This window comes from Alligator mississippiensis, chromosome 10 (assembly GCF_030867095.1).
Source record: "Alligator mississippiensis isolate rAllMis1 chromosome 10, rAllMis1, whole genome shotgun sequence".
In the NCBI taxonomy this organism is placed as follows: Eukaryota; Metazoa; Chordata; order Crocodylia; family Alligatoridae; genus Alligator; species Alligator mississippiensis.
Window position 1 is genome coordinate 34,752,382 of NC_081833.1, and position 23,867 is coordinate 34,776,248.

Genomic DNA, 23,867 nt, shown 5'->3' on the forward strand with positions numbered 1-23,867 from the left:
CTTGCTCCTCCCTTGCTAAGCAGCTCCCTGGCCCTTCAGGAGCCTTCAGAAGGAAGTTAGGGCTTGGCCAGGCCAGGGTGTGGCAGCACAGGCAGCTCCTGCTCTCCGGTGGGGCACGTGCTCACAGCAGGGGCTCCATGGAGCAGGAGCTGTCAGCCCAGGTCAAAGCAGCTAGTGCTGTTACTTGGTTCCAATTTTCCCTCCCTGGGCACAGGATGGCAGCTTTCAGAGCCCACTGGCTATTGATGCCTGCTTTTCCAGTGCTGCAGGGGCAGGTTGTGAAGGCCACGGCCAGCTTCCCTGTGCGCTTGGAACAGCAGCCTTGTCCTGGTGCATGTGCAAGGAAAGGCATGTTGAGTTTGCTTCCTGCTCTGCCCCATTAGTCCAAGGTAGGATGGACAGACAGACAGGCCCCCTGCCCCTTCTCTTCAGGCAGGTGAAGCCCAGGACAATCCTAACCCTTATCTGTATGACCATCGCTTTCAAGGAGCTGTGCCCTGGATCAAAGTCCCTGTTGTACTGGGCACTGCACATGCACAGAGCAGTGACAGGCCTGTCCCAGAGCTGGCAGACTAAGGCCTTGGCTCCCAGGCCTTGCTTGACTTGAGTCCCTGGCACCCAGCAGCACCTGAGTCCATTGCCCTCCCTGCCCTTACCTAGGAACACTGAGTGCAAGGGGGTGGTGGTTTCATACATACTCTGCGCCTTGAAGTGGGCTATGAGGCGCGTGCAGTGTTGACCTAGGTTTCAGTGTGTGAGTTGGGCCTGCAGAAACTGCACCAGAACAGCCTGCACCCAGGCAGAGCAGCCCATGGCACTGCTGCATGCTCAGCATCAAACCTGTTCGTGCACAGGCCTGTGGCAGGGATGCAGTGAGGATGAAGGGAATGTACTATCTGTCTTGCCTGTGACAGACGCATCTCGAGGCAGCAAGAATCCCCACACAGATCCCTGCCTCACCAGTGGGGTCTTATGTGGGGCGCAGAGCCCAGCCTGGGCGCTCTCCAGCCAAATCAGGTGCTCCTCTTGCACACTCAGAGATAGCGCAGGATCTTTTTTCACCAGGGAGCTGAGTACTGCCTTTGCCAGCTGTGCTAGCATCTGGATCCAGGCAGAGCATCGAACACCCTTCTGCAGCAGGAATGTGCATGGATGATGGGTCCAGATGGCAGCACATGGTTAGGAGCAGCTCCATGAGACACTGTCCAGGACATCATCTAGGTGTGGCCAACCTACAGCATGCATGGTACGAGTACCCTCTGCATGTGTGCACACAGCAGCTCAGGGAGGGGATAAGCAGCACAGCAGCAGATAGGTCTGAAAGCAGTGCAGCACATTAGGCAGGGAGCAGAAGGCAAAGCAGCAGATTGGGCAGGGAAGGGGATTGGAGTAGCACTCCAAGAAGGTGCAGCACTAATTTGTAGCACAGCTGCCAAAAAGGTTGGTTCCACTGGTCTAGTGAGTGGTGGGTTTGCACAGGGAGAAGGGTGTGGAAGGGTGCTAACAAAGACTCATACAGCCAGGGATGGACACTAAAGTGGAGGAGGGCACTGCCTAGGAGGACTGGCAGTTATCCCCTGGGAGAATGCAGTGGAGTATTTGTGGGGGCATCTCTAGGTATCCCCTAGGAGCCTTTTAAAGCAGTCCTAGATGTGTGGCCCAGCTCATTCTCCCTCAGGCCTGGGCTGTGGGAGCTGCAGTTCAGAGATGCAAGGACAGGACAAGTCAGAGGTGGCTGGGCCCTATGGGACAGACAGATGAGACAGCCCCAAGCTGTGGGAATGGAGCCAGGCAGCTGAGACATGCTTTATGGCAGAGAAATAAAGAGCAGGCTTTAGACTGACCCAAACCTCAGAGCTTTGAGCAACTAGGAAACAACTAGCCTCAGTCCACTGGCCACAGAAAAGGCAGCCCCTGCATGTGAGTTGGCACTGCTGGCCCCAGAAAGTTGGAGCCAAGTCTCTGGGGGGGAGTCTTCCTGGGCTGTGGCTGGCATCCTCAGGGGCAGCTTGATCCCTTTGCTGTACCCAGTCTGCCAGGGTGGTTCATCCAACCTGCTTCTGACACCTTGTGAGAGCTACACAGGGTGAGGAAGGAGCCCACATGGGTCCATGAGCATGGCACTGCTACAGTGTATGCGAGCAGCCAGGGCAGCAGTCTGGGAGGGCTGGGGGTGAGGCAGTAGCTCTGCCCTCAGATTCAAAGAAGTTTAGGGCTGGAAGGGACCTTGTGACATCATTGGGTCCAGCCCTGCTGTTCTCAGGCAGGAAAGACTGCAGAGGTCAAATAACCCCAGTAAGGTGTGCATCCAGCAGAGTGTCCTGGAAGGCTGCATTGTGCATGTGGCGGCGTTGTGTGCGGGTGTAGGCGTGTGTGTGTCCTGGAAGCCTGCTTTGGGGACCTGTCAGTGTCAGGCAAGGCCCTGGCATGAGACGAGAGACAGCACTTCCTAGAAAAGGTTTAATGTCCTGTTACAATATATTAATTTGTGATGCATATTCTCATAAAACAATTAAAAAACACTTGATTGGAAGGGGATGGGGGGGGTGGGGGAGGGAAGCATGGGCATGGCTGTCACAGGCAGTGTCCAGTAAGACAAAGAAACACCACTTTGGTTCCCCAAAGAAGGGGAAGGGGAAGGTAAGCTCCAGAGAAGGGGCAGCATCTGTAGGGAGGGGTCAGGGAGCCAGGGCTGGGCCCCCATGCCCTAGTCCCAGCTACCACCCTCCTGGCAGGTCCCAATAAGTGCCAGCATACCTTAATGCCTGAGAAGAGGGCAGGTGTGGGCCCTGGGTGGCATCCCAGTGCCCTTGCTTCTGTGTCTTGCCCCACCTAGCAAGGGGCTGGCACAGTTGAGGCCTGATACAGAAATGCTCCAAGAGACCTGGCCGGTGCAGGAGGTCAGCCCCCTGGTGGGTTGCTGGCTATAGGGTGAGGACTGTGCCGTCCTCCCGCAGGCTGCCCCTGTGGCTGCCCTGGCTTGGGCTGCCCCCGCTGCCATTGTGACTGTTCAGGGAGTGCAGCGAGCCCTGGGAGCTGTTCAGGGAAAGGCTCTGTTGAAAGCTCCTGTCCAGGAGGCTGCCACCATTGGGGCAGGTGGCCGGGATGTAGTGGGGGGCACTATCGTTCTCAATAATGAGGTCGCCTTCTTCGTCGCTCTCACCCTCAGCTGTGCTGTAGTTGCTCAGGTACTGGGAGGCAGGGCTGGGTGTCTGCTGGCTGGGTGTGCTGTCCGTTGACATGCCTGAGCTGCCGGAGGCCTTGCTGCTGCGGATGACGTTGTTGCGTTGGTTGGCTGGCTTGACGGTGATGATGAGGTTGTGACTGTTAGCCACCATCATGTCCGTCACCTGGTCCAGGGACTTGCCAGCCACGTCAATGCCGTTCACCTCCAGGATCTCATCATTGACAGCCAGCAGCCCTGTGCTCTCAGCCAGGCCACCCTTGACCAGGCGGGAGATGAAGATGCCAGGGACCTTCTCAACACCTTGGGGGGCCACACGGACACTGATGCCGTCACGGATGTAGAAGCCCAGCGGCTTGTCAGAGCCATGCTTATGCAGGCGGACACGGCGGTGCGTCTCGGGCAGGATGTCCACGTCGATGATGGAGGAAATTTGCCGGAAGTCCTGGGGCAGTCCAATCAGGATATGCGGCTTGGCCCGGTGGTGCGCTGGCCGCAGCAGCCCCTTCTTCTTCCGCTGCAGGGAGTTTGAGGCAAACACACTGCAGTCCGCTTCAGCTGCAGGGGAGCAAGAAGAGCATGCAGGTCAGTCAGGTGCCCCCCTATGAGCCAGCTGGCACTGCCTCATCCTGCCTCTGCTGAACAAGGTCATGGTGGCCCAGCAACTCAGTGCTGCAACAGTTCCCTGAGTGGAGTAAGGTCCTACAGGGAAACTGAACAAGAACTTGTGGTCCCCCATATGGAATCCTCTGCCCTCCCTGCCCTTCCCTGGTATTTCTGAGGCCCTCTCCTTCCTGTGTTAGTTGGTGCCATGCAACTTCCCCTCCTATCTTAGGCTCTCCCTGGGCTTTGCTGATCTTCTTCATGTGATTTGCAGCCCTTGCTGTCCCAGCCCTGGGCTCCCTTTTCCTGAACAAAGAAGTTGTAGTGCTTGGGGGCTGTAAAGTACAAAAAGAAATACTCTGGACAAGGCTGAGATACCCAAGCTGCTCCCTTTGCACAAGACTCAGCTCTGAAGGGATGGCCCAAGTGCCCCTGGGCCTGCCAGCCCTGCATCAGCTCCAGGGTGCTGCTGTCTCCTTGGTGCAAGAGTGCCCAGAGGCCCCTGCCAGCTACGCCCTGCTCCCAGGTGAGTGCAGAGCTGTCTTTGTGAGCCCAGGTGGCCATGGCAGCTGGAGCAGCTGATGCTCCCTGGGGTCTACGATGTCATTTGTAGCTCAGCTTAGCAGGACAGAAAGACTGAGGGCATGTCAGCAGGGCTCCGATGGGCCAGACCCCCAGGTCTGTTCCAGTCTCAGTGTCAGCAGCACAGCCAACAGCATGGCATGCAGCCCAAGTCCCAACCCTTCTGGCACTGCCTTGGCACCGAGCATTACAGCCCCTTCCCCACGCCTAGGGCCAGAACCTTCCCCCCAAACTCTCTCTCTCCAAGGCCTGGCCCCTTCAAGACACCTCTACTGTCTATGCCATCTCCCCAGGATGGCCCGGCTCAAGTCTCCCTCCCCACAGGCACAGACAGAAGGCATCTCCAGAGCCCTGCCATGTACCTGTTCAGATCATCCCCTAACTGCAGCTGAAGCCCATTCCCCGGGCACTCTGGCCCTGGCATGGGGGATCCCTCTTGCAGGTTAGCCCATCTGTCTACAAGCAAGCCAACTTCTTCTCCACAGCTGCCCCCTGCCCCCTCCCAGAGACAGTCCTTGGGGTGCTTCCCTGTTGGGCTCTGTAGTCTCCGCTGCCATGCCACAGACTCTGTCCCCTGCCCTTGCAGCCAGGAGAGGAGCTTTAAATCCATGAGTGGAGCCACCGAGACTGCCACCACCCAGACTGCTACCGCAGGGCACTTCCAAAGACACCAACCTTGAAGAGTGTCTTCACTGTGCTGCTTCCTCTGTTATGCCAGGCATTGCATCATGGACATGCTGTGTGTTACCAAGCCATGAGGGGCCATGGAGCCTACCCAGACTGGTAACAGCTACTCTGCCCTTGCTGGCACCACTCCCTGCACTACCTACAGAGCAGGGCCACAGGCCCAGAATTGGCCTGGCTTCTGGCTAGGCAAACGCTTTCCTGTCTCTCAGCAGAAAGTGTGTGTGTGTGGTGGGGGGGGAAGAGGCTACACCTCCTTCCTTGCCTGGCAGACACAGTGCCCAGGCTGCTTCAGCTCCCACCCCTGCTCCTGCCCCCACCCCAGCACTGCAGCCCCACTTGTACCCTGAGGCAAGGGGGTATCCACTGAAGACCAGCATGAGCCAGGGGCTTTTGCACACTAGCTGCTGCAGCTCATGGAGGAGAAGGTGTCCACCAGGGGCCCCAGCTCAACTTGCAGGAATCCTCTTCTCCACTGTGCTGCACCCACCTCTGAGGTGGAGCACAGCTACCATGATCAGCGCACAGGTGAAAGGAACGGCAACCTCCAGCTCCCCCTCCACAGAACAAGGTCTTGCTCCCGCTACCCCCCTTCCCTCCCTGCAGCCTGGCTGCTGGACTGGCCCCTCAGTGGTCTGGTATCTGCAAGTGCTGGGGAACGGATTACATTGTACGTGCCAGGCTGGGATTAGAGCAATCTGGATAATTTGGATTTAATCACACTTTGAGGCATGCCCTTCCAAGTTAACTGTGGAGCTGCCAGATCCCACAGAACAGCTTGCCCCAGCTGGGACAGCACCGGCACTGACCAGAGATGTCTGCCCCGAGCAGCCTAGGAATCAGGGGCTCCAGCTCTCTGGGGCTGCTGACCAGATCGCTCAGGGCTTGTGCTGCCTAGCAGAGCAGAGCAGCAAGGGTTGGCAGGAAGACCTTGCTGCTTGCCATGGGACTAAAGTGGCTGTTCATCACCAAGAGCCCCCTGTGCCAGGGCCCAAGGGAGGGCAGAATATGGGTGTGGCAGGGGGGAGGGGAGGGACAGGGAGAAGGTACCTCAGGCTCAGCACAGTTTGGATCTCATTCCTTTCTCACTCAGTGCAGCCCTTGACTCTTTCACCAGCTCCAGCCATTCCCCTCAACCCCTTGGTCACAGCACAGAGCCCCACCACAGGGCCACCCAGCTACAGAGAGCAGTGAGGGGGACTGGCGCTGAAGCCTCTGACAAACCCCAGAAGCATTGCCTTAAACACTGCTACGGCACCACCAACTGCCCCAGGGCTCCAGGCCTGGCATTGCCCCTCGGGAGATGCACCCCCTCCAACCTGCTGTAGGAGCTAGGGATCCTCTCCAGACACTGGCGCTCCAAGTAGAGCAGGGGCAGATAGTCCTCTCCAGTCTGCAGGGGTTGGACAGGTGAGGGGCTCTGAACACGAGGTAACCTGAGCGAGAAGGAAGAAGATGCCCTTTGGTGCCAGCTAGGAGCAGATCTCAGTGACTGGCAAGCTGCTAACACATCCCTTGACTGGCAGCCAATGACAGCTCTAAAAGCAAAGCAGACTCTGCTGGCCACACCAAGTGACATCAACTTCCCCATCCCTGAGCCTGGAATGGGACAGGTATCATGGGTGGCACATGGCCAAACGATACAGGAGCGTTGCGCTGGACTCTCAGGAAGTCAGGGACTATGCCTCCATGCACAGTTCCCAGCCAGCAGTGCAGAGTGAGGGCAGCAACACAGCTTAGTGCCAGGCTGAAAACAAGGGGGCTCGTGAGTGAAGATGAAGTTGGGAGGAGGGGGAAGGAGCCCACCCTGGGTGAGGCTGGCAGAGGGGAGGGAGAGGATCCTGGAGGCTGTGCAGAGCCAACTCTGCTCCTAGGAGCCCAGGCCCTGCAGCCCCACTTGGGGGCACAGGGGCCCTGGTTCAGCTGCAGGAGGACCCCAGGGAGGTGCCTGTGCATAGAAGGCACCAGTTAGACTGGCAAGACTGGAGTGAGGGAGGCAGGGGCAGATTCCTTTCATTCCTCAGATAGGAGCATTCAAACCTTTGCCCCTGGCCTGCTGAGGCAGCCCCACAAACTCTGTCACCGGCCCAGCAGAAATGGGTTGCTCCCACCAAACCCCACTGCGTGGCTCTCCTGTGCCAGCTGGGGACATGCTTTGGATGGGATGGCAAGCAGCGCTATCAGCCAGTGCCACCCTGGAAGCTCTTCTGCAGGAACCAGGGCACAAGTCATTCCCTGCAGCCATTTTCCTCTGTAGAGATTCATGTCCCATTCCATGCACACAGGGCAAGGCATGGCCAAACGGACCTGCAAAGCCCTACTGGGCAGGCAGAGTACCTTCACGCTGCACATGGCAAGCTTCTTCATGCAGCTCTGGTCACTACACCACCAGGCTGCAAAGGCTTCCTTAAAATTATAAGTCATCCGATGCTGGTCAGGGTGAGCTTAGAATCAGCCACGGGACTTTGTTGGCCCTAGCAGCCCATCAGAGCTAGGCTGGGCTGCAGCATGAGCAGGAGAAGCATGGGAATCATAGAAAAGCAGGTCTGAAAGCCACCCTAAGAGGTCATCTCATCCAACCCCTGCTCAGCCAGGCTGTGGCACCCTGGGGTGCCATGGGGTCCTTCTAAGGATACTTTGGGTTGTGAGGAGTTAAGCATGCACTCATCCCTGGCCAGTTGCTCCTCCTTTCTCTCCCCAGCCCACACCGCCTGGCCCCTCTGTAAGGAGGTAAGCACTGTAACAAATAAATTAGTTTTTGAAATAGGGTGCTGCTCAATTCAGAGCTATGGAGGGCTGCCTGGGGTCCAAAAGACTGAGAACCACTGGTTTAGCCCTGGGTGCTCAACCCCCATCCTGTGGGCCAAATCCAGCCCACAGAGCCATATCATTCAGCCCCTGGGGATCCTCACGGGTTGGGAAATTTGGCAACTGGGTTAGGAAATTTGGCAATGGAGGACCAACAGAAGCTCTATACAGCCAGATCTAGCCCACCTGGGCCACTGTCATGCAACACAGTCCATGGCCCCTCATGGCTTGGTAACACACAGCATGTCCATGATGCAATGCCTGGCATAACAGAGGAAGCAGCACAGTGAAGACACTCTTCAAGGTTGGTGTCTTTGGAAGTGCCCTGCAGTAGCAGTCTGGGTGGTGGCAGTCTCGGTGGCTCCACTCATGGATTTAAAGCTCCTCTCCTGGCTGCAAGGGCAGGGGACAGAGTCTGTGGTCAGGCCCATCTCTGCCCATCCATACGGGGGCTGGGTTGCCCCCTGCATATCTGGATCAGAGCTGGGCTGCTTCCCATTCCCTCCTCCCCTCTGCTGCATATGTATGGATGGGGGCTGCTCTGCACCCCCCCCCCCCCCCCCCCAAAACACTTCCAGACTGGAACTGGGCTGCTCTCTGCCTCCTTGGGCAGTTGAATCAGGGTCGGGCTCTGCACCCGCCTCATTGCTGCACTGGCCCCTTGCTGCACTGGCCCCATGTGCCAGATCAAGCCCATTGGCTGGATCTGGCCCACAGACAGACCTGGCACTGCCCAGCCTCCAGGATCCTCTCCCCCACTTTCCATGGGGCAAAAAGGTTGGGCATCCCTGGTCTAGCCCCTTTGAAACAAAATTACATGAACAGCCCCCTCACACAACTGCCAGGCACATTGCCTGAGTCACAAAAGCTCAGTGAGAGGCCAGCAGGATGCAGGGGCCTCACACAAGTCCCAGCCAAGGTGCTCACCTGGGACCAGTTGGTTAAGGGGCAAACCACAGAACTCAAGACACAAGAATTCAACAGGAATTCATGACCTGCTCTGTGCTGGAAAAGCTTGGTCAGTTGAGCTACAATGTGGGGTGGAGGAGAGATTCCCAAGTTAACTTGTACAGGCTCCGGAGAGGAACAGCTGTGCCACAAAGCACTTTCCTTACTGGCACGAGAGTGTCTGTGCTGGGGCCTTCCTGGTGTAGAAGCACTGTATAACAATCCTTCCCAGCCCCAAATACTACTGAAAAGGGCAAGTGCTCGGTTGGCCATGTGCCACCCTGGCCATAAGCTGACTGACAGTAGATTTAGGCTGGACATTAGGAAGCACTACTTCACGGTCAGGGCAGCTAAGAGCTGGAACCAACTTCCAAGGGAAGTGGTGCTTGCCCCTACCCTGGGGGTCTTCAAAAGGAGGCTAGACAATCACCTAGCAGGGGTCGTTTGACCCCGGCATCCTTTCCTGCCATGGCAGGGGGTCGGACTTGATGATCTGCTTAGGTCCCTTCCGACTCTACCAACTATGAAACTAAGTGCAGGTCAAGCTCAAAACCATTGGAGGCCAGATCTCCTATATGCCAGGCCCCCTCACTCTTCCATTCTCCAGGTTCCTCCTGCATTGGCTCTGGCAGGGACAGATGTAGGCATTTCTGGTTGAGGAGCACAGCAGGCTGGTCCTGAAACAGCTGGTTCATGTCTATGTGCAGCCAAGCCAGCTCTGGGAAGGTAGTGGGCTCCCCTGAGGGGCCCTACCTCTCTTTGCCAGACCCACAGCCTCTACTGGCAGCAGTGAGGCAGCACAGACTGAGCAGGTACCTGCTAAATCACCTATTGACACAGAGGTCCCCTCACTCTGCTTTGCTGGCCTACAAGCACCTGGGTCCTTCCAGGCCACTGTCTGCCAGTTGGCAAAGCCCCTGAGCTTCACTCAGGTGAGCACTTCTGGGTCCTGCTGCTCAGGAGGGCCTGCACCAGTTGCTCAGAGCCCCCAGCGAGGCTTACTAGGATCTGGGGGGAGAGGATGGCAATACCTTTTTCAGGAAGTCACTCCCTACAGCACCATGTAGGGCACTGCCAACCACATGGAGGCAGTTCCCTATCAGTCAGCTGCACTGCTCCCTGCAGCACTGGTTTGGCCCTGAACAGTGGATGGAGCTCAGGGATCCTTCCTCCACAGGGGAGGTGGCTCAGAGGGCTGCCACAGCTCTTCACTGCCACACAGGCCAGGACCCAGGCTTGTTTCCAGAGCCCTGTGGAACTGGGCTTGAAGCATATGGACAGGTGGGGGTGGAGAAGACTTGGACAGGGCTGGGAAGGGCCAGACCCCTGGTCCCTCCTGACTAGCCCATGACCCCTGCTGGGTCCGCTCTTCTTGTTGCCTGGCTGAGCACTGAGGCAGCGAGTGCTCTCCCACGGCACATGCCTGCCTGCAGGGGTTTGATAGTTATAAATATCTCGCCGTGTGCACAGAATAGCACACTTATTTTTAGCCCAGGAGAATCTGCAGGGCCCCACAAGGCTTTCCCGGCTATTTTTGTGAGCAATTTTCTTCTGCTGCCTGAGTCACCATCAGATAGGAGCAACTCAGCACCTCCTCCTCTGGGAGGCAGCAGCCTCAGCCTGGTGGGGGCAGGGGCCTACTAGGAAAAGCTGGCTTCGGTGGTAGGCCCCAGGGCAGAGCCAGGGTGCAGCCTGCCTGTACTATCTGGGGCCACTAGCACATCACTGCTGGGGCCAGAATCCATGGCACTGAGGGTAAAGACAAGTTCATTTCCAGCTTGGCTGCATGGTTCTTCCCATTTGCAGTGAGGGCCAGCCTTTTCTGCAGGCATGGCACAGATTAGCCCTGCACTTTCCCCGAGTGCCATTCTGATCCCCTTCCACTGCCTGATCTGCTGCTCTGCTTCCCGTTCCCTGCCCTATCTGCCACTGTGCTGCCTGTCCCTGTCCCCCCCAATCTGCTATGTGCCACACACAGAGGGTGCCCATGCCATGTGTGGCACACATGGTGCAGGCTGGCTATCCCTGTCCTTTTGCATATCAAACACTGCTCAGGAAAGGGCCTGCCAGAGTGCTTGCACCTGGATATACCATCCAAGGCCACCTGGGCCATGCGAAAGGAGGAAGCAGGTAAGAAGCAACTGGCTAGACCCCAAACCTACATCCCAGCACCTTGCCTTACATGGGCATGGTGGGCCAGATAGCAGCTCTGTCCATACCTTCCTGTCCCAGAGCTAAAGCCATGCAAGGTGCATGGGGTGCTATCTCCTGGGTGCCTTGTTTTGCCAGCACAGGGAAAGTGTGGCTGGGTCTACGTGCTGAAGTCACGTCTCTTCTGGTGCATGGATGACTAGGCAGCTCTATAGGGACAGGGGGCTCACACTGAGGTGGACTCCCAGGTTTGTGCTCCAGGCCAGCTGGTGAGGAGACCAGTTATTTAGTGGGTCAGTACCCCAAAGGGCCCCATTGCAAATGATCAGGTAAACAGCTTCATCACCACATTTCCACTGTGATAGCAGCAGCCTTGCAAGGATAGATACTGCTTTGGCTGTTCCACATCCCTGCCCCCCCTGCCAGGCTCTTCACCCCCCCTGGCCTCTCTCACCAGATGGTTTTCTGGTTGGAGGGGAAACAGAATCCAGCTGGGCAGGCTGTTCCCACCTTCAGTCACCAGCTAAGAGCAGAGATTCCCACAGATGGGCAGCAGGAGTACGGTCAGAGCTCAGTCGTCACAGGGAAGTCACGGACATGACCCAGGGTCCTGCTGGCTGATCCGGTGCTTGGCTGATCACTGCCTGCCTGGCTCCCCCTGCACTGGGGCACCTTACTGCCATGGCCTGGGCTAGGGGAAGCGTCATGTGGAGCTGCAGCCCCATAAATCAGCTCAGAGCAGAGATAGTGTATCTTCCCAGCCCCAGCCTACACTCCAGCTCCTGGGCAAGCCAGCCATGAGTGGGGGAGGGGGAGGAGAAGGAAGAAAAAGGACAGGGCAAGCCAAAGGCCCCTGTACTGACCCCCATTTTCTAATGAATGCCCAGATCTTGCACAGTCCTCAGGGGCAGCTGCAAGCCATGCGTGGGGCAGGTGGGAGCAGGCATTGGCCCCACAGCTCATTAGCAGAGTGCATGCAGCCCCAGGGGACTAGGCTGATGTAATGGGGAACATCTGTAACAGATGAACCTACTGCCGGGAGGGGCCCTCCAGCTGTGACAGGCCTCCCCAGAGCTCATGGGAGTTGCCCTCCCCAGGGGTGCTCTCTCCAGGCCAAGTATTTCTGCCACACAAAGGATAGATGCTGCCTCTCTATCCCTGCACCAGCCGAAGATGACTAGAAAGTGCTCAATCCTGCCCCAGCACCTGGGTGGGTGTGCAGGGAGAACACCAACTCACAAAAGAACAAGCACTGCTTTGCTGGATCCTGACCACTGAGATGAGGATGCCCCCACCTAACCCTTGCTCCCCTGGCCACCCCCATGCCCATCCCCCAACTACACCATCAGCTGGAATAGCTGCTGTTTGCTTCAGTCACCTTGAGTTCCAGCTTCAGGAGAGTGCACAGGCGAGAGACTCCAGGCAGGGCTCCCTGGATCTGGGAGGAGATAATGCAGACAGCCCTAGACAGCTCTTCCAGCCCTCTGGCACCCTTCCCCCATGATGCTGAGTCAGCAGGAGACACTGCTGGGCATTAATGGAGCCTAACCCCTCCACAGGGGAGCAAGACCATCCAGATGGCCGACTCCTCAATCAGCCAGGTTATTGCAGATGGGTGCACATGCTGGAGGATTTGCAGTTCACCTGGTCCATAGCACTCTCCACCCCTTCTCTTCATCCTCAGGCAAGGTATAGATGGCAGGCTTCTCCAGGTCTCCAGCTAGGTCTGCACCGGCCAGCAGAAGCGGCGGCGGAGCCGTGTGCCGCTCAGGACAGGAAGAGCCTGCAACGGTCAGTCCCAAGTGGCTTCTGCTGGCCGGTGCAGACCTGGCCAGCCTCCTCCCGTCCCCAGCAGCACATGGGAAGCTGGCTTCAGCTGCATGCTGCTTTTCCTGGCCGGTGCCAACCCGGTTCTGCCCAGGCGGGTCCTGCAGCACCATGTCAACCCGGGCATGGCACTGGCAGGCTGGGCGGGCCCCAGGTTAACCCCGGCCTGGCCCCGCGGCTTCTCCAGCACCAGGTCAACCTGGTTGTAGCCAAGCAGCTCCTGCAGCACCATGTCAACCCGGGCATGCATGCCATGTCAGCCAGCACCATGTCAACCCCTGCAACTTCACTGGTGTCAAAGGTCACATGACATCACTTCCTGATATGATACCACTTCCTGTGACGTCTTTGAATATGGCTCGCCGGCCCACTGGGTGATAAAAAGTTCATGATCCAACCCCACATTCAAAAAGTTTGGACCCCCCTGGTATAGGGAGTCTTCTGTTAAGACAGGGCCAGTTTCAAACCTCCTGTTCCCTTGATGTGCCCCCACCCCACAGCATTAGCACCTACGCAGTTTGGCACTCCCCTGGGATAGCCACAGCCCACTCCCTCCTGCGCACCATCAGGAGTGACTGTCAAGTCACGCTCAGTTCCACCTGGGCAAACCCACTGACAGCACAGGGAGCTGCCTGGTCTCCGAATTTGAAGCCTGTGGCTGAGCATGGCAGGGGTATCAGAGCATTAACAGGTGGCGTGTTCCTCTGCAAAGAAGAGCAGGGACCAGAAGTTTGGAGGTGAAGGGAACTCATGGAAGTGGCCAAGAGACAGTATCACACATGCTTCCCCTGTACCCAGCTGCAGCCACCTCCCAAAGCAACAGGTGCTACTGACAGACTCCTTGGAAAGGTACAAGAGGGACTTGCAGGGGTTTAGGTTGTAGCCGTGTTGGTCTAAGGATATAGGCAGACAAGGTTCCTTGGGTGAATTTGATATCTTTTATTAGACCAACCCAAATGGTTGGAGAATAGTTATTAAGCAAGCTTTCGGGTTCAAAAACCCTTTTTGAACCCGAAAGCTTGCTTAATAACTATTCTCCAACCATTTGGGTTGGTCTAATAAAAGATATCAAATTCACCCAAGGAACCTTGTCTGCCAAGAGGGACTTGAGCACACAGCTAGCTTGTGGGGCAGAGGGTGCAGGAGGAGAGGCCAGCTGGCACTCAGCAGCCCAGAGCCTGGCAGCGAGACTGAACCCCTGATCAAAGGAGCCAACAGCCTGCCTTCAGCTTCCCACTGCCCTGGCCAGCCCTCCCTGTGGCCTGCTCAGGTCTTGTCTGCCAACAGGGGGCCAGAGAGATAGGACTCCAGGCTCCTGATGGGCAAGACTGGGTCTGCCACTGCCTGTGCCCAGCCTGCCCTCTGGAGACAGCAGCAGTCCCTTCAGTGCCTAGCAGTGTTGTAAGAGCCTCTGGGGCCAGTGGGGCCCAGGGGCCTGGACTTGCTAGAGATTCCCAAGCTCTCCTTGCCAGGCTTGCACAGCAATAAATGGCTCACAAGCTGCCAACTCAGGGTACTCCTTCCTTGCCTCCACCCCAGGAAATCCCCTCCCTGGGACAAGGGAAGGGAACCAGGGGTCTGCGATGTGGGCAAGCTTTAGTGAAAATGCCCTCCCTCACCCACTCCACCACAGCAGCCTCCCCTCCCTGCAGTGCATCTCCCTCCTGACTGTATCAGAGCATTAATTTTGAATGTTGCTTCCCAGGAGCCAGCAGGGCTCAGATGCAGCATCCTTAGTGGAAACCTTGATCTGCGGCATCTAGGCCCCATGCAGGGACAAAGCCCCATGGAGCAAAGTAGTCTGCTGCCAGCTCTCCCCAGAGTGCTGTTGGCCTCTGGCTCCTGGTTTGTTATCTTCAACCTGCAAGAGGCCTCACAGGATTATCTGAGAGGATCACAAACCCCACAGTGCACTGCAGCCTGCTTTGGGAGGGGACAGGACAGATGAGCACAAAGCAACAGCTTGGAGAGGAGGCTCCTAGTTCTAGTAAAAATCAAGGGGAGTTGCTACTTAGGCTTAGCTTGAGAACCAGTTTTATCTGGCCAGGGTGGCTCAGTTTCATGGGGTCACTACAGGCTGGTGAAGCGCTGTGCCCTTGCCCCATGCTTGGCTCAGTCATCATCTGCCCACAATGGCTAGCCCAGGAGAATCCATCCTTGCCCAGCAATGCAGTATGGGAGTGATGGGAGCTTCAGGAACATGGCCTGGGAACAAATGGCACAGAGCCTTTCCAGGAACTGCCCTACTCTTGCCAAGTCCATGGTGTTTCCTTCCTCCCCGATCTCTGTAATATGCCCTCCTTGCATACCAGTATTCAGCAGCCTGCATAGGAGAAGCCATAGGCAGAGGCATAGAAAACCCAGCTTCAGGGCTCATGGGCTGCTAGGGGGACTACTTCCATTATCAGGTGTTCACCCTGCCCCACCAGCTCTGGCATGGGGTGGAAGAGCTCTGACTCCCTTGCAAAAATGTTTCAGGAGGTTGGTTACCACAGGACCCCTCTAATCTTATCCCCTGGAGCTCTGGGTACCTACAGCACCTCCTTCCCCGCCTCCTCCTGGACACCTCCCAAAAAGAGGTCAGTGTAGGGCAGGACCAGGGCATGCTGCTGATGCAGTGTGCACGTAGCAGGGGAGGTACATGCTGCTCCTGTCCGTTGGCCGTGTCACCCCTCTGTGTCCTAAGTAAGCAGAAGGCTTCAGGCCAGCCAATCCAGCCCTTCCCCCAACCGGCAAGATGAGAAATCATCCACAGGAGCTAAGAACACTGCCTGCCTTCCCTCCTCGCTACCTTCCTGTGCTAGGCCTGGCTGACCCAAGCCACACTGCAACAAGAGAATTCAGCTGCTACTGCAACAGGCTTCTCTCCAGACAGAAACCCTAGACTCGGCCACTTGTATCCCCAATGACACAGCAGCTTCCAAACTACAGCCAAGTGCCAGCCTAGTACAAAGCACCGAGCTCCTCAAAGCCGGGGTAGGTCCTGCATCTTCTTCCCCAGCCAATCCTGCTTCCCTCTTTGTAATGCAGCCCTCTCTCTCCCTAGCCATTACCCAGTAGGACCCTGGAGCTGTTCCCTCAGGATACAAAGCTGCCTCCCTTGGGCTGTTCTGGCCTCCTCCGAGCTCAACAGCTCCAACACCTGCTGTGAACCCTGATATGCCGAGACCTCTTGGCCTTCCAGAGCAGCCTCCTGGAGCCAGTCTCCAGTGCAATGGCAGCCCCTAACCTCCACAACTTCTTCATTGTCTGCCCTGGCACTGGGGTCCTTGCCTGGGACAAGGAGCTGGGATGTACTAAGGATACACACAGGGCATGCCGAGATGGCCTGCCCAGGACAGATCACCTCCAAGACCTTCCCTCCGGCCACTCCTGTCAGCACACAGACCCCTGCATCGGCACTGCTAGAGAGACCCAGTCAAGAGCCCATGTGAGAAGATGCCACATGATGCAGGCTGCAGGCTTCACTGGAATATAGATTAATTTAACAACTGATTAATGGAGACACAAACAACAGAGTGGTTCATGCTGTTAGCAGGGCCCAAGAAGGCCCCAGTAAACAGAAAACAAGGCGTACCACATACAGCTTGCACAGAAGTGCTGGGAAGTGGCTGGTTAGTTTCAGAGGTGCCACCAAGGCCGAAGATAGAGAATGAATTGTTGAGGCCGGTACAGTACACCAAAACAAAGGTCAGGCTGACTTGGCAAACAACTTTCCACATTTGGCGGGAAGGGTGCATTAACTGGGGAGAAGTACGATATGGAAAATGTCATCTGAATACGTTTAGGTGATCAGGGAGAAGTAGGATGTGTATGCTGTAACCACAGTGTTGTTTTGATCAGTGTATAATAAGGTGCTTGGAAACTTTTAATACTCTGTAGTGAGCTCAGAGGTTATGTTCACATGTGTCTCATGCCTGCAAATGCCCCAGCTAGCACCATGGACCAGCTGGTCAAGGATGTTAGCACCTAGGCTCGTTTGTAGACTCTTTGGCACTAAGAACCAAAGCCTAGCCTCTTTCTTGCAACAGTGAGGTTGTTACAGGCTTAACATCACAAACAAGATCATGGCCGTATGTGCACAGACCATCAAAACTGAGGGAGCCCGACATGACTGGTAACCCCCAAACAACACTAACATAACAACACTGATGGAGTCCTACATAGGCCAGACAGGCTAAACAGGCAGAGCAAGGAGACATGCAGCAGATTGGCTGTTATCCATGGCATATACTGCCTCTGACCCACCCTCAGGAAAAATACGTGGCTCAGAAGGCCTGAGATCCTGGCTGGGCTGGGTTTATCACCTGCCCAGCCCTGGGATGAGCTGCATTTGGACACCTGGCTCAGACACCTCTGGGCTTGTCAAGAAGCCACTCCAGGCATCCCCACACATTCCTGTCTGTATCCTCACCGAGCCCGTGGCACCACTTCACTGCTGGTGCCCTTGCTGCAGGGACAGCCAGCTGCAGGCATGAGGGAGCCATTTGTTTTCATTCAAGCGTTGTATGTCAGCCTCTCCTCCGCCTCTCTTATCTCTGCTGCTCTGAGCACACAGCAGATGCAGACAGTGTAGCACAGGCAAGTGCACGATTAGACAGTGTTCCCCATCTGAGCAGAGCCCCCGCACGTTCAGCTGCTTGCTGTGTCCTAGGGCTTTCCTTGAGAGCCAATGACTCAGCCTTCCCTGCTCTGGCTGACGTGCTTCTGCAGACTGGGGGCAGGGGGAGCAGGGCATGGCACCACTGCATACAGCGACAGTGCCCCTCGAGGGCAAGCTGCCCTGCTGCCCCATCCCTAAGTAGGGTGGACAAAAGCAGAGCCCTGACCCAGTCCCAAGCCAGCTTCCCACTCGGGAGTCCAGGCCCAGACAGGAGCCATCAGCTAGTGACCCAAGAACCATCCAGCACCAGCCTGATCATGCAAGTATCTTATTGTGAACTGAAAGAACCAACCAGATCCTCCAGAGTCAAACTGAGGACACACAGTTGCAGGCCTGGTCCTGGATGTACCTACAGCAGAGGTGCCCCACACACTGGGGCAAGGAAGGGCTGCTTGAAGGTACCCTAGGAAGGTTCCCAAAGCTAAAGAACAGGAAACAGGAGTCTGGGACCAATTTTCTCTGTGCCTGTGAGCAAGTCACTCCAATTACTCAGTTCCTCAGTTTCCCTGATGGTGAGCAGGGGTTAGACACAGCTCACAAGGGGCCAGGATTATCTCCAGCAACAGGGTTAGGGAGAGGCCATAGGTAGGTATAGTCTCCATGGACTGCACCCTCTGGCCTCTTACCAAGCAGTGACCTGCCCCCTACCTCTTCCCAAACAGTAGCTCCCACATTAGCCTGTGATACGCCCCGACCCCAGGAATGTCAGACTATGGAGAAGAGCAAAAGTTCTGTCAGACACTACATCCCGCGGGAACAACAAGCCAATACTACAAGCCCCCGACACCCTGGTGCATCTGAGAGACCACAAACTGGTTGTGGAACATGATGCAGGGCTGTGTGGAGACCTCTGCAAGCAGCAAGATTTCCTTCTGTTAAAGCAAATGTTTGGAGAGCACCTAGAACCAGGATGTCCCAAACTGTGCCTACAGGGGATGACTAGCTACTCTCAATGTTTGGAGACCCCTGGGACTGCATGATTTCTGGTGGATCAATTAAGCTACAGCCTATGAATGATGGCAGAGGAAAGTCAGGCTGGGACTGAAGCGTTACCAAGGGGATGTAGGGAGCGCCAGCCCAGAGGCTCTCTGTTTTTCCTCACAAAGTGAAAAGACATAGCAAGTCAGCAGGCAACACTTCCAAGAGTCGGTGCTAAACCCAGAGCCACAGCTCAGCCCTTGAGCATGCTCTGCTGCATTCAGACTAGACAGCAGATGCAACTTCTGACCATTTGTACCAAAGGAACTTTATAGACCAGATTTGCTGGACTCAGGGCATTTGGCCACAAAACTCATAGTTGAATCTAATTTGTATTATCATTATCTGCCAACTGACTTTCCCTTCAGCTCAAATGGAAGTGGTAGTAGCCTTTGCTTCCTGCTTAAATGACAGTGTGTGTTAACTAACATTGCTTGTTCCACTCCAGAGGAAGTTGTATTTCATTGGCACTCAGAGTCAGCTAAGTGCTTGGTTTGTGTGGATTGTTGAAATGCTCCTGTATCCTCTGGCCTGAAAGAAGTTTGAAAGCTGCAGGGTAACAGATGCATTTGATATTTTTGTTTCTGCTTTTTATATAGAAGTAAAGAAAGCAGCTTACCTCCCAATGCATTCTTCCCAGTTACACACATGCAGAGGCAAAATTCACCCACCTCTGGGGTGGAACACAGTCACTTGTGAGTCATGCATTAGTAACACTGCCTGACATTTCAGGACACTGCATGGAAATAGGGGTTGGCAGGATGTAAGTTACAACCCTGGTGGCTAAAAATTTCACCTGCCCTTTGTGAAAAGAAAGTGAATTTTTTCTAGGAACTGTTTGTCCTTTCAGTAGAATTTGCTCTGCAGGACAAGAGGGCTTTAAAGAGGCAGGGCTTTAGTTCTTAATAGAAGAGTTACCAGAAATTAAACTACTTGCAGCAAGTCCATAGAGAATGCTGACTGTCCTGCAGTATACCTAAGAGTCTTTAACTCTATTGCCTTGAATGCCACATACTTCCCCCCAGCACATAAACAGCTATTAAACGGTGCCCTGCTGAGCTGGGTGAGTTCGATGAATGCTTCTTAGCTGCCCCCCCCCCCCACTTTTTTTTTTTGGAAGAGGACTCTGATGTATCGTTGCAATCAAGCAGTCTGACACAAGTGCTAGTGTCAGTACTGGCAGACAAGGTTCCTTGGGTGAATCTGGTATCTTTTATTAGACCAACCCAAATAGTTGGAAAATAATTATTAAGCAAGCTTTCGGGGTCAAAAACCCTTCGTCAGGCTAAGGAAGTTTCAGCAGTTGGTATGTGCTCTTCCTGGATGGAATTGTGTCAGTATTGTAATAGGATTCCTCAATGCCTCCCTGCCCACGGGTGCTGTGGCTGGCTGGAGTCCTAGAGAGACAGCCACACTTAATGAACTTTTAGCTATTAAAAAGCTTCAGTTATATTGGTATCTTGGAGTTTGATTAAGCAGAAAGAAGGAAATTCTGTTCTTACCTCTATGGAACTGTTCTGTGTGAGAGAAGTCAGCTCCTGGGCTACTGTTGAGATGACTGGCCTTCTCCCACTAAAAGGAAGAGAAAGCCCCTCAGTCTGCCAACACAGCTGTAATGTAACCCCTGCCTTGCCAGAGGGTGTGCGCATAAAATGAAGTTTGCAGAAGTCAGAATGAAGAAAGACCTCCTACCATAAGAAAAAAAAGCCATCCTTCTCTGGATCTTTTCCAAAGGGGAACATAGCATAGCCAGTAGCCTAGTAGGGGATATTAGTTTGTGGATGCCCATACTTCTCTCTTGCATTTATGGATAATCTGTCATGTTGTCTCACTACACACCCACCCACCGCCAGGCACAACTGCAACATATACCCAGAGGAGTCCAGGAAGCCCACATCCAGCTGCTCCTTCACTCCACCAGAAAGTTAAGTCACTGTCAAACTCACAAACCACCCTAATGAACAGTTTCCGTCACAGTCAGGATAAAATTCACAGGGTTGTGGTACATACCAGCCATTCACAACCCCCAGCAGTGCAGAAGAGCCCAGGTCCCCTCACAGACAGGAAGCTGTGATAGGTATTCAAGACACACAACTCTGTAGTGCCTGGGCACCAACATTCCCTGGGATCACAATGCAAACCTAGATTGTACCTGGCATGACAGTCACTGTCCTGGAATAAGAGGATCATCAGGTACACTTGCCCCCTTTCCTCTGTAAGGAAATTCATATCAAGGTATGGAATCCAGGGCTTGAACTTACCCCTCTTCTGGATGATGATTCTGAGCAGCGGGTTGGCGGATGAGAGGGCTTTGTGGTAGTTATCATCATTGTTGATGGGTAGCAAGTCCCCATGAATGTCTGTGTATCCCAACAGCACATCTACGTAAGGGATCTGATGGACTGTCTGTATCAGCTGGTAGAATTCCTGGAAGCCACCCACGCTGGAGCGCTTCATGGCAAAGCGACGGAACTCAGCGTCAAACTGGGGGAGAGAAGAGCAGTCAGGTCCAGGGCTAGAGAGCACCACTAGGACGCAGGGCCGGGCCGGGCCGGGCCACCAATGGCACCTGCTCGGAACTTCTCAGGAAGTCACAAGAGTATAAGGAGTGCAACGCTAGACTTCATCTACAGCCCAGCCCATACAGAATCAGCCAGACCCCTTGCCAGCCACCATGTCTTAGTAGTACTTCATGTCTACAACCACATGGAGTGAAGTCAGACTGTGTAAGTCCTTTCACCAGGGAGAACATGTCTACACAGACTGACTCCCTGCTGGAGAGCCTTAAGTGTCACCTTGCCTCCCTCATGACCCTAGAACACATTTTCCAGCCCATCAGAGACTGGCAACGTTATTCCATCTGAGCACCCTCCCACCACAGAGTCCAGAGCCTGAGGATCCTGGCTTGATTTACTGCTTTGAGTGCTGAGAAGGGGTGGGAGGCACCACAGGAAGGAATGTCTGTTATTGGGATCATGAGTACCAAGGCAGGTCAGAGGGGAGCTCCTTGGGGCAAGGAAGCTGGAGGGGGTTGGCAGGAAGTCTGCCAAAGGTAGAGATGCACATTGACAGCCATCCATTTAGCAAAGGAAAGATCACTGTCCCTGCACTAGGCCAGTTCTAGCCATATAACATAAGGCACTAAAAAGCATGACTAAAGTAGTAGGGTGCTACAGGAAGAAGTCTCTTTCCCAGCATTATTTTGCAATGCAGATCAGAGTTCTAGCACTGCTAGATTGTTGTGCAAAAAGGCAGCCAATTTCCCTCCACTCCCATGTAAACAAAGCCTCCCCCACACCAGGTATGTGCAGAACTGCTACGCCCCGCTGCTCTGCTATGTCAGCACTCTGCCACAGCACTGGGGTTTCACCCACTTCCCTACTGGACAGAGCTGGCAAGGAAACGGTGCACATGAGACACAGAGAAATGCACTCAGGTGTCTGAGGCAACTCCATGGGGGGCTGCCATGCTGCATCCACTCCCAACGGGAAGGCTAAAAATCATCCAGGGAAAGCTACTCATAGTGGACACTGCTGGAGCTCTAGTTCCCCAGGTGGTCCTGTGCCCTAGCCGCTCTGGCTGCACTGCCCAGCTCCTGTTTATGCTTCCGCCCAATGGATTAATCCACTGGAGGCTAAAATAAAAGTCTACCCAGCAACTTTAACCAGAGAGAGACTAATGAGGACACCTGCAATCGTGTCAGTGCCGACACATGAGCTCGTACTACTCATGCCAGGGCTGGAAGAAAGGGGGTTCACCAAAAGGTAGGAAATGAGGATTTTGCTCTACTTACAGCCTGATCTTTATGCTGGGGGCTGAACAAAGTCCTCTCCCTGCCCTCCAGGCTCTTTCCCAAGCAATAGCACCAACTGCTCCTTCCCTTAGAAAAGTCAGCCAGTCAATGCCGAGACAAAGAAGCTGCTCTAGAGTCCTAGGAATCCAGCAGCCAAGGTGCTGTCCTGGAGCACAGATATTTCACTATCAGGATTTTATCACAAACAGATGCCAGAAACCCAGGGGGAGTGCAGCTAGGAATCTGCATGTCTTCCCTTGGTTTTTCCACCCCAGTCCAGGGAGGCAAAGTTTACAGAGCACAACTGATCTGCGGTGCTTCCTTTCTCTTCACACAGACCCAAAGCATCCTGTGCTTTCCAGTTTCAGAGTTCACAGCCCTTCCTCCTCCAGCCCCCAGACATCCTGAGGCTGGATGATACCAAAGCTGTCAGTCTCCAAACCGCCAGCTTGGTTTTGTTGCATCATTGCATAACCCACTGGGTATTTAGATGGCTCCACACTGCACAGGGCATTGAGCAGACCCACTGGTCTCCTCACGTGCCCCAGAAGGAGAATGCAATTCCATCTAGAAACAGACAGCTGATTTGCGATCTAATCCCCACAAGTGGCAGCCCTGGCATTCCTGTGGCTGCTTCAGCATTAGTGCTCAGGCATATAAATAATCGCCCACCCCAATATCCAAGCAACTCCAGGGGTACTCTGCTGCAGGTTGAGAGCGGTCCCCCTCCTGCCTGGGCAGCCGGCGGAGGAGGCAGCCAGGCGCGGGGAAATCCCTGGAATAGGCTTCCCCTGAAAAAACACAAGCCTCCTGGCACGGCAGGGAAGCCGGTTCCTGGCCTTGCCTCTGGGCTGGCAGCGCCTTCCCGGGGTCTCAGCGCGCCTCCCTGTGTTTACGGGTCTGCCCGGAGGGGCCGCGGCGTGCAGCGCGATCGCTCTACCTGTGCCCGGACGCGGCGCCGGCGGGCCGAGGAGCCGGGCACCGAGGGAGGGAGGATGGGAAACGGACCGAGGGCAGACCTAGGAGACGCAGCCGGCGGCGGCGGAGACCCGGGGGCAGGGCCGGGTCCAGGGGAGCTCGCGGGGGAGGGGGGACGCCGCTTACTTTGCTCTTGACCTCGATGACCGGCTCCGGGCTCCGCGCCGGGGTGCGATGGTGCTTGGCCATGCTGGGCCGGGCTGGGCCGGGCCGGGCCCGCAGCTCCTCCCGCCGCCTCCCCGCCCCGCACTGCCTACTGCTCCTGCGGCCACGGGGGGGTTTTCACCGGCCATGACGTCACCCGAGCAGGTTGGGGGCTGCGGCGAGATTGGCTGAGGCCGGGCCAGGGGGCGGGGGCAGAACGTCCCCTGCGCAAGGATGGAAGGTTGCTGACAACGTCGCCTAGGTAACGGGGCGGGAGCGTTCCGAGGTGTCTCAGCGTCCGGGGTGGGGAAAGGGGCAGGAGCGAGCGGCTGCGGCGCGGAGCCGAGCCCGGCGGGAGCGGGCAGAACTGCCCGGGGGAGCAGGGCCAGAGCTGCTCTGAAAGGGCCGCCGGCGGGCGAAGAGGACAGAACTGCCCCGGGGGCGTGTCCGGGGTAGCTGGGCAGGACTAAGCCCGCCACGGACCGCTGTTTGTCCGGCAAGACGGGACCCGCGCGGAGCAGCCG

General features: G+C 55.7%; 1 protein-coding gene across 2 annotated transcripts; it reads right to left on the minus strand.

Annotated features, from left to right (window-relative positions):
- Nucleotides 1–2,446: 2,446 nt before the first annotated feature.
- Nucleotides 2,447–23,464, minus strand: PARD6A (par-6 family cell polarity regulator alpha). Of its 2 annotated transcripts, none has more exons than XM_006275597.4 (3): nt 23,326–23,464; nt 20,690–20,912; nt 2,447–3,742 (listed from the first exon to the last, which is right to left on the minus strand). In XM_006275597.4, the coding sequence occupies exons 1-3, from the start codon at nt 23,386–23,388 to the stop codon at nt 2,925–2,927; spliced, it is 1,104 nt and encodes a 367-aa protein (XP_006275659.2). In that variant the 5' UTR covers nt 23,389–23,464; the 3' UTR covers nt 2,447–2,924. The 2 variants fall into 2 exon arrangements, with proteins under 2 accessions (XP_006275659.2, XP_019344532.1); XM_019488987.2 differs by lacking the exon at nt 23,326–23,464 and adding an exon at nt 22,222–22,331.
- Nucleotides 23,465–23,867: the final 403 nt, after the last annotated feature.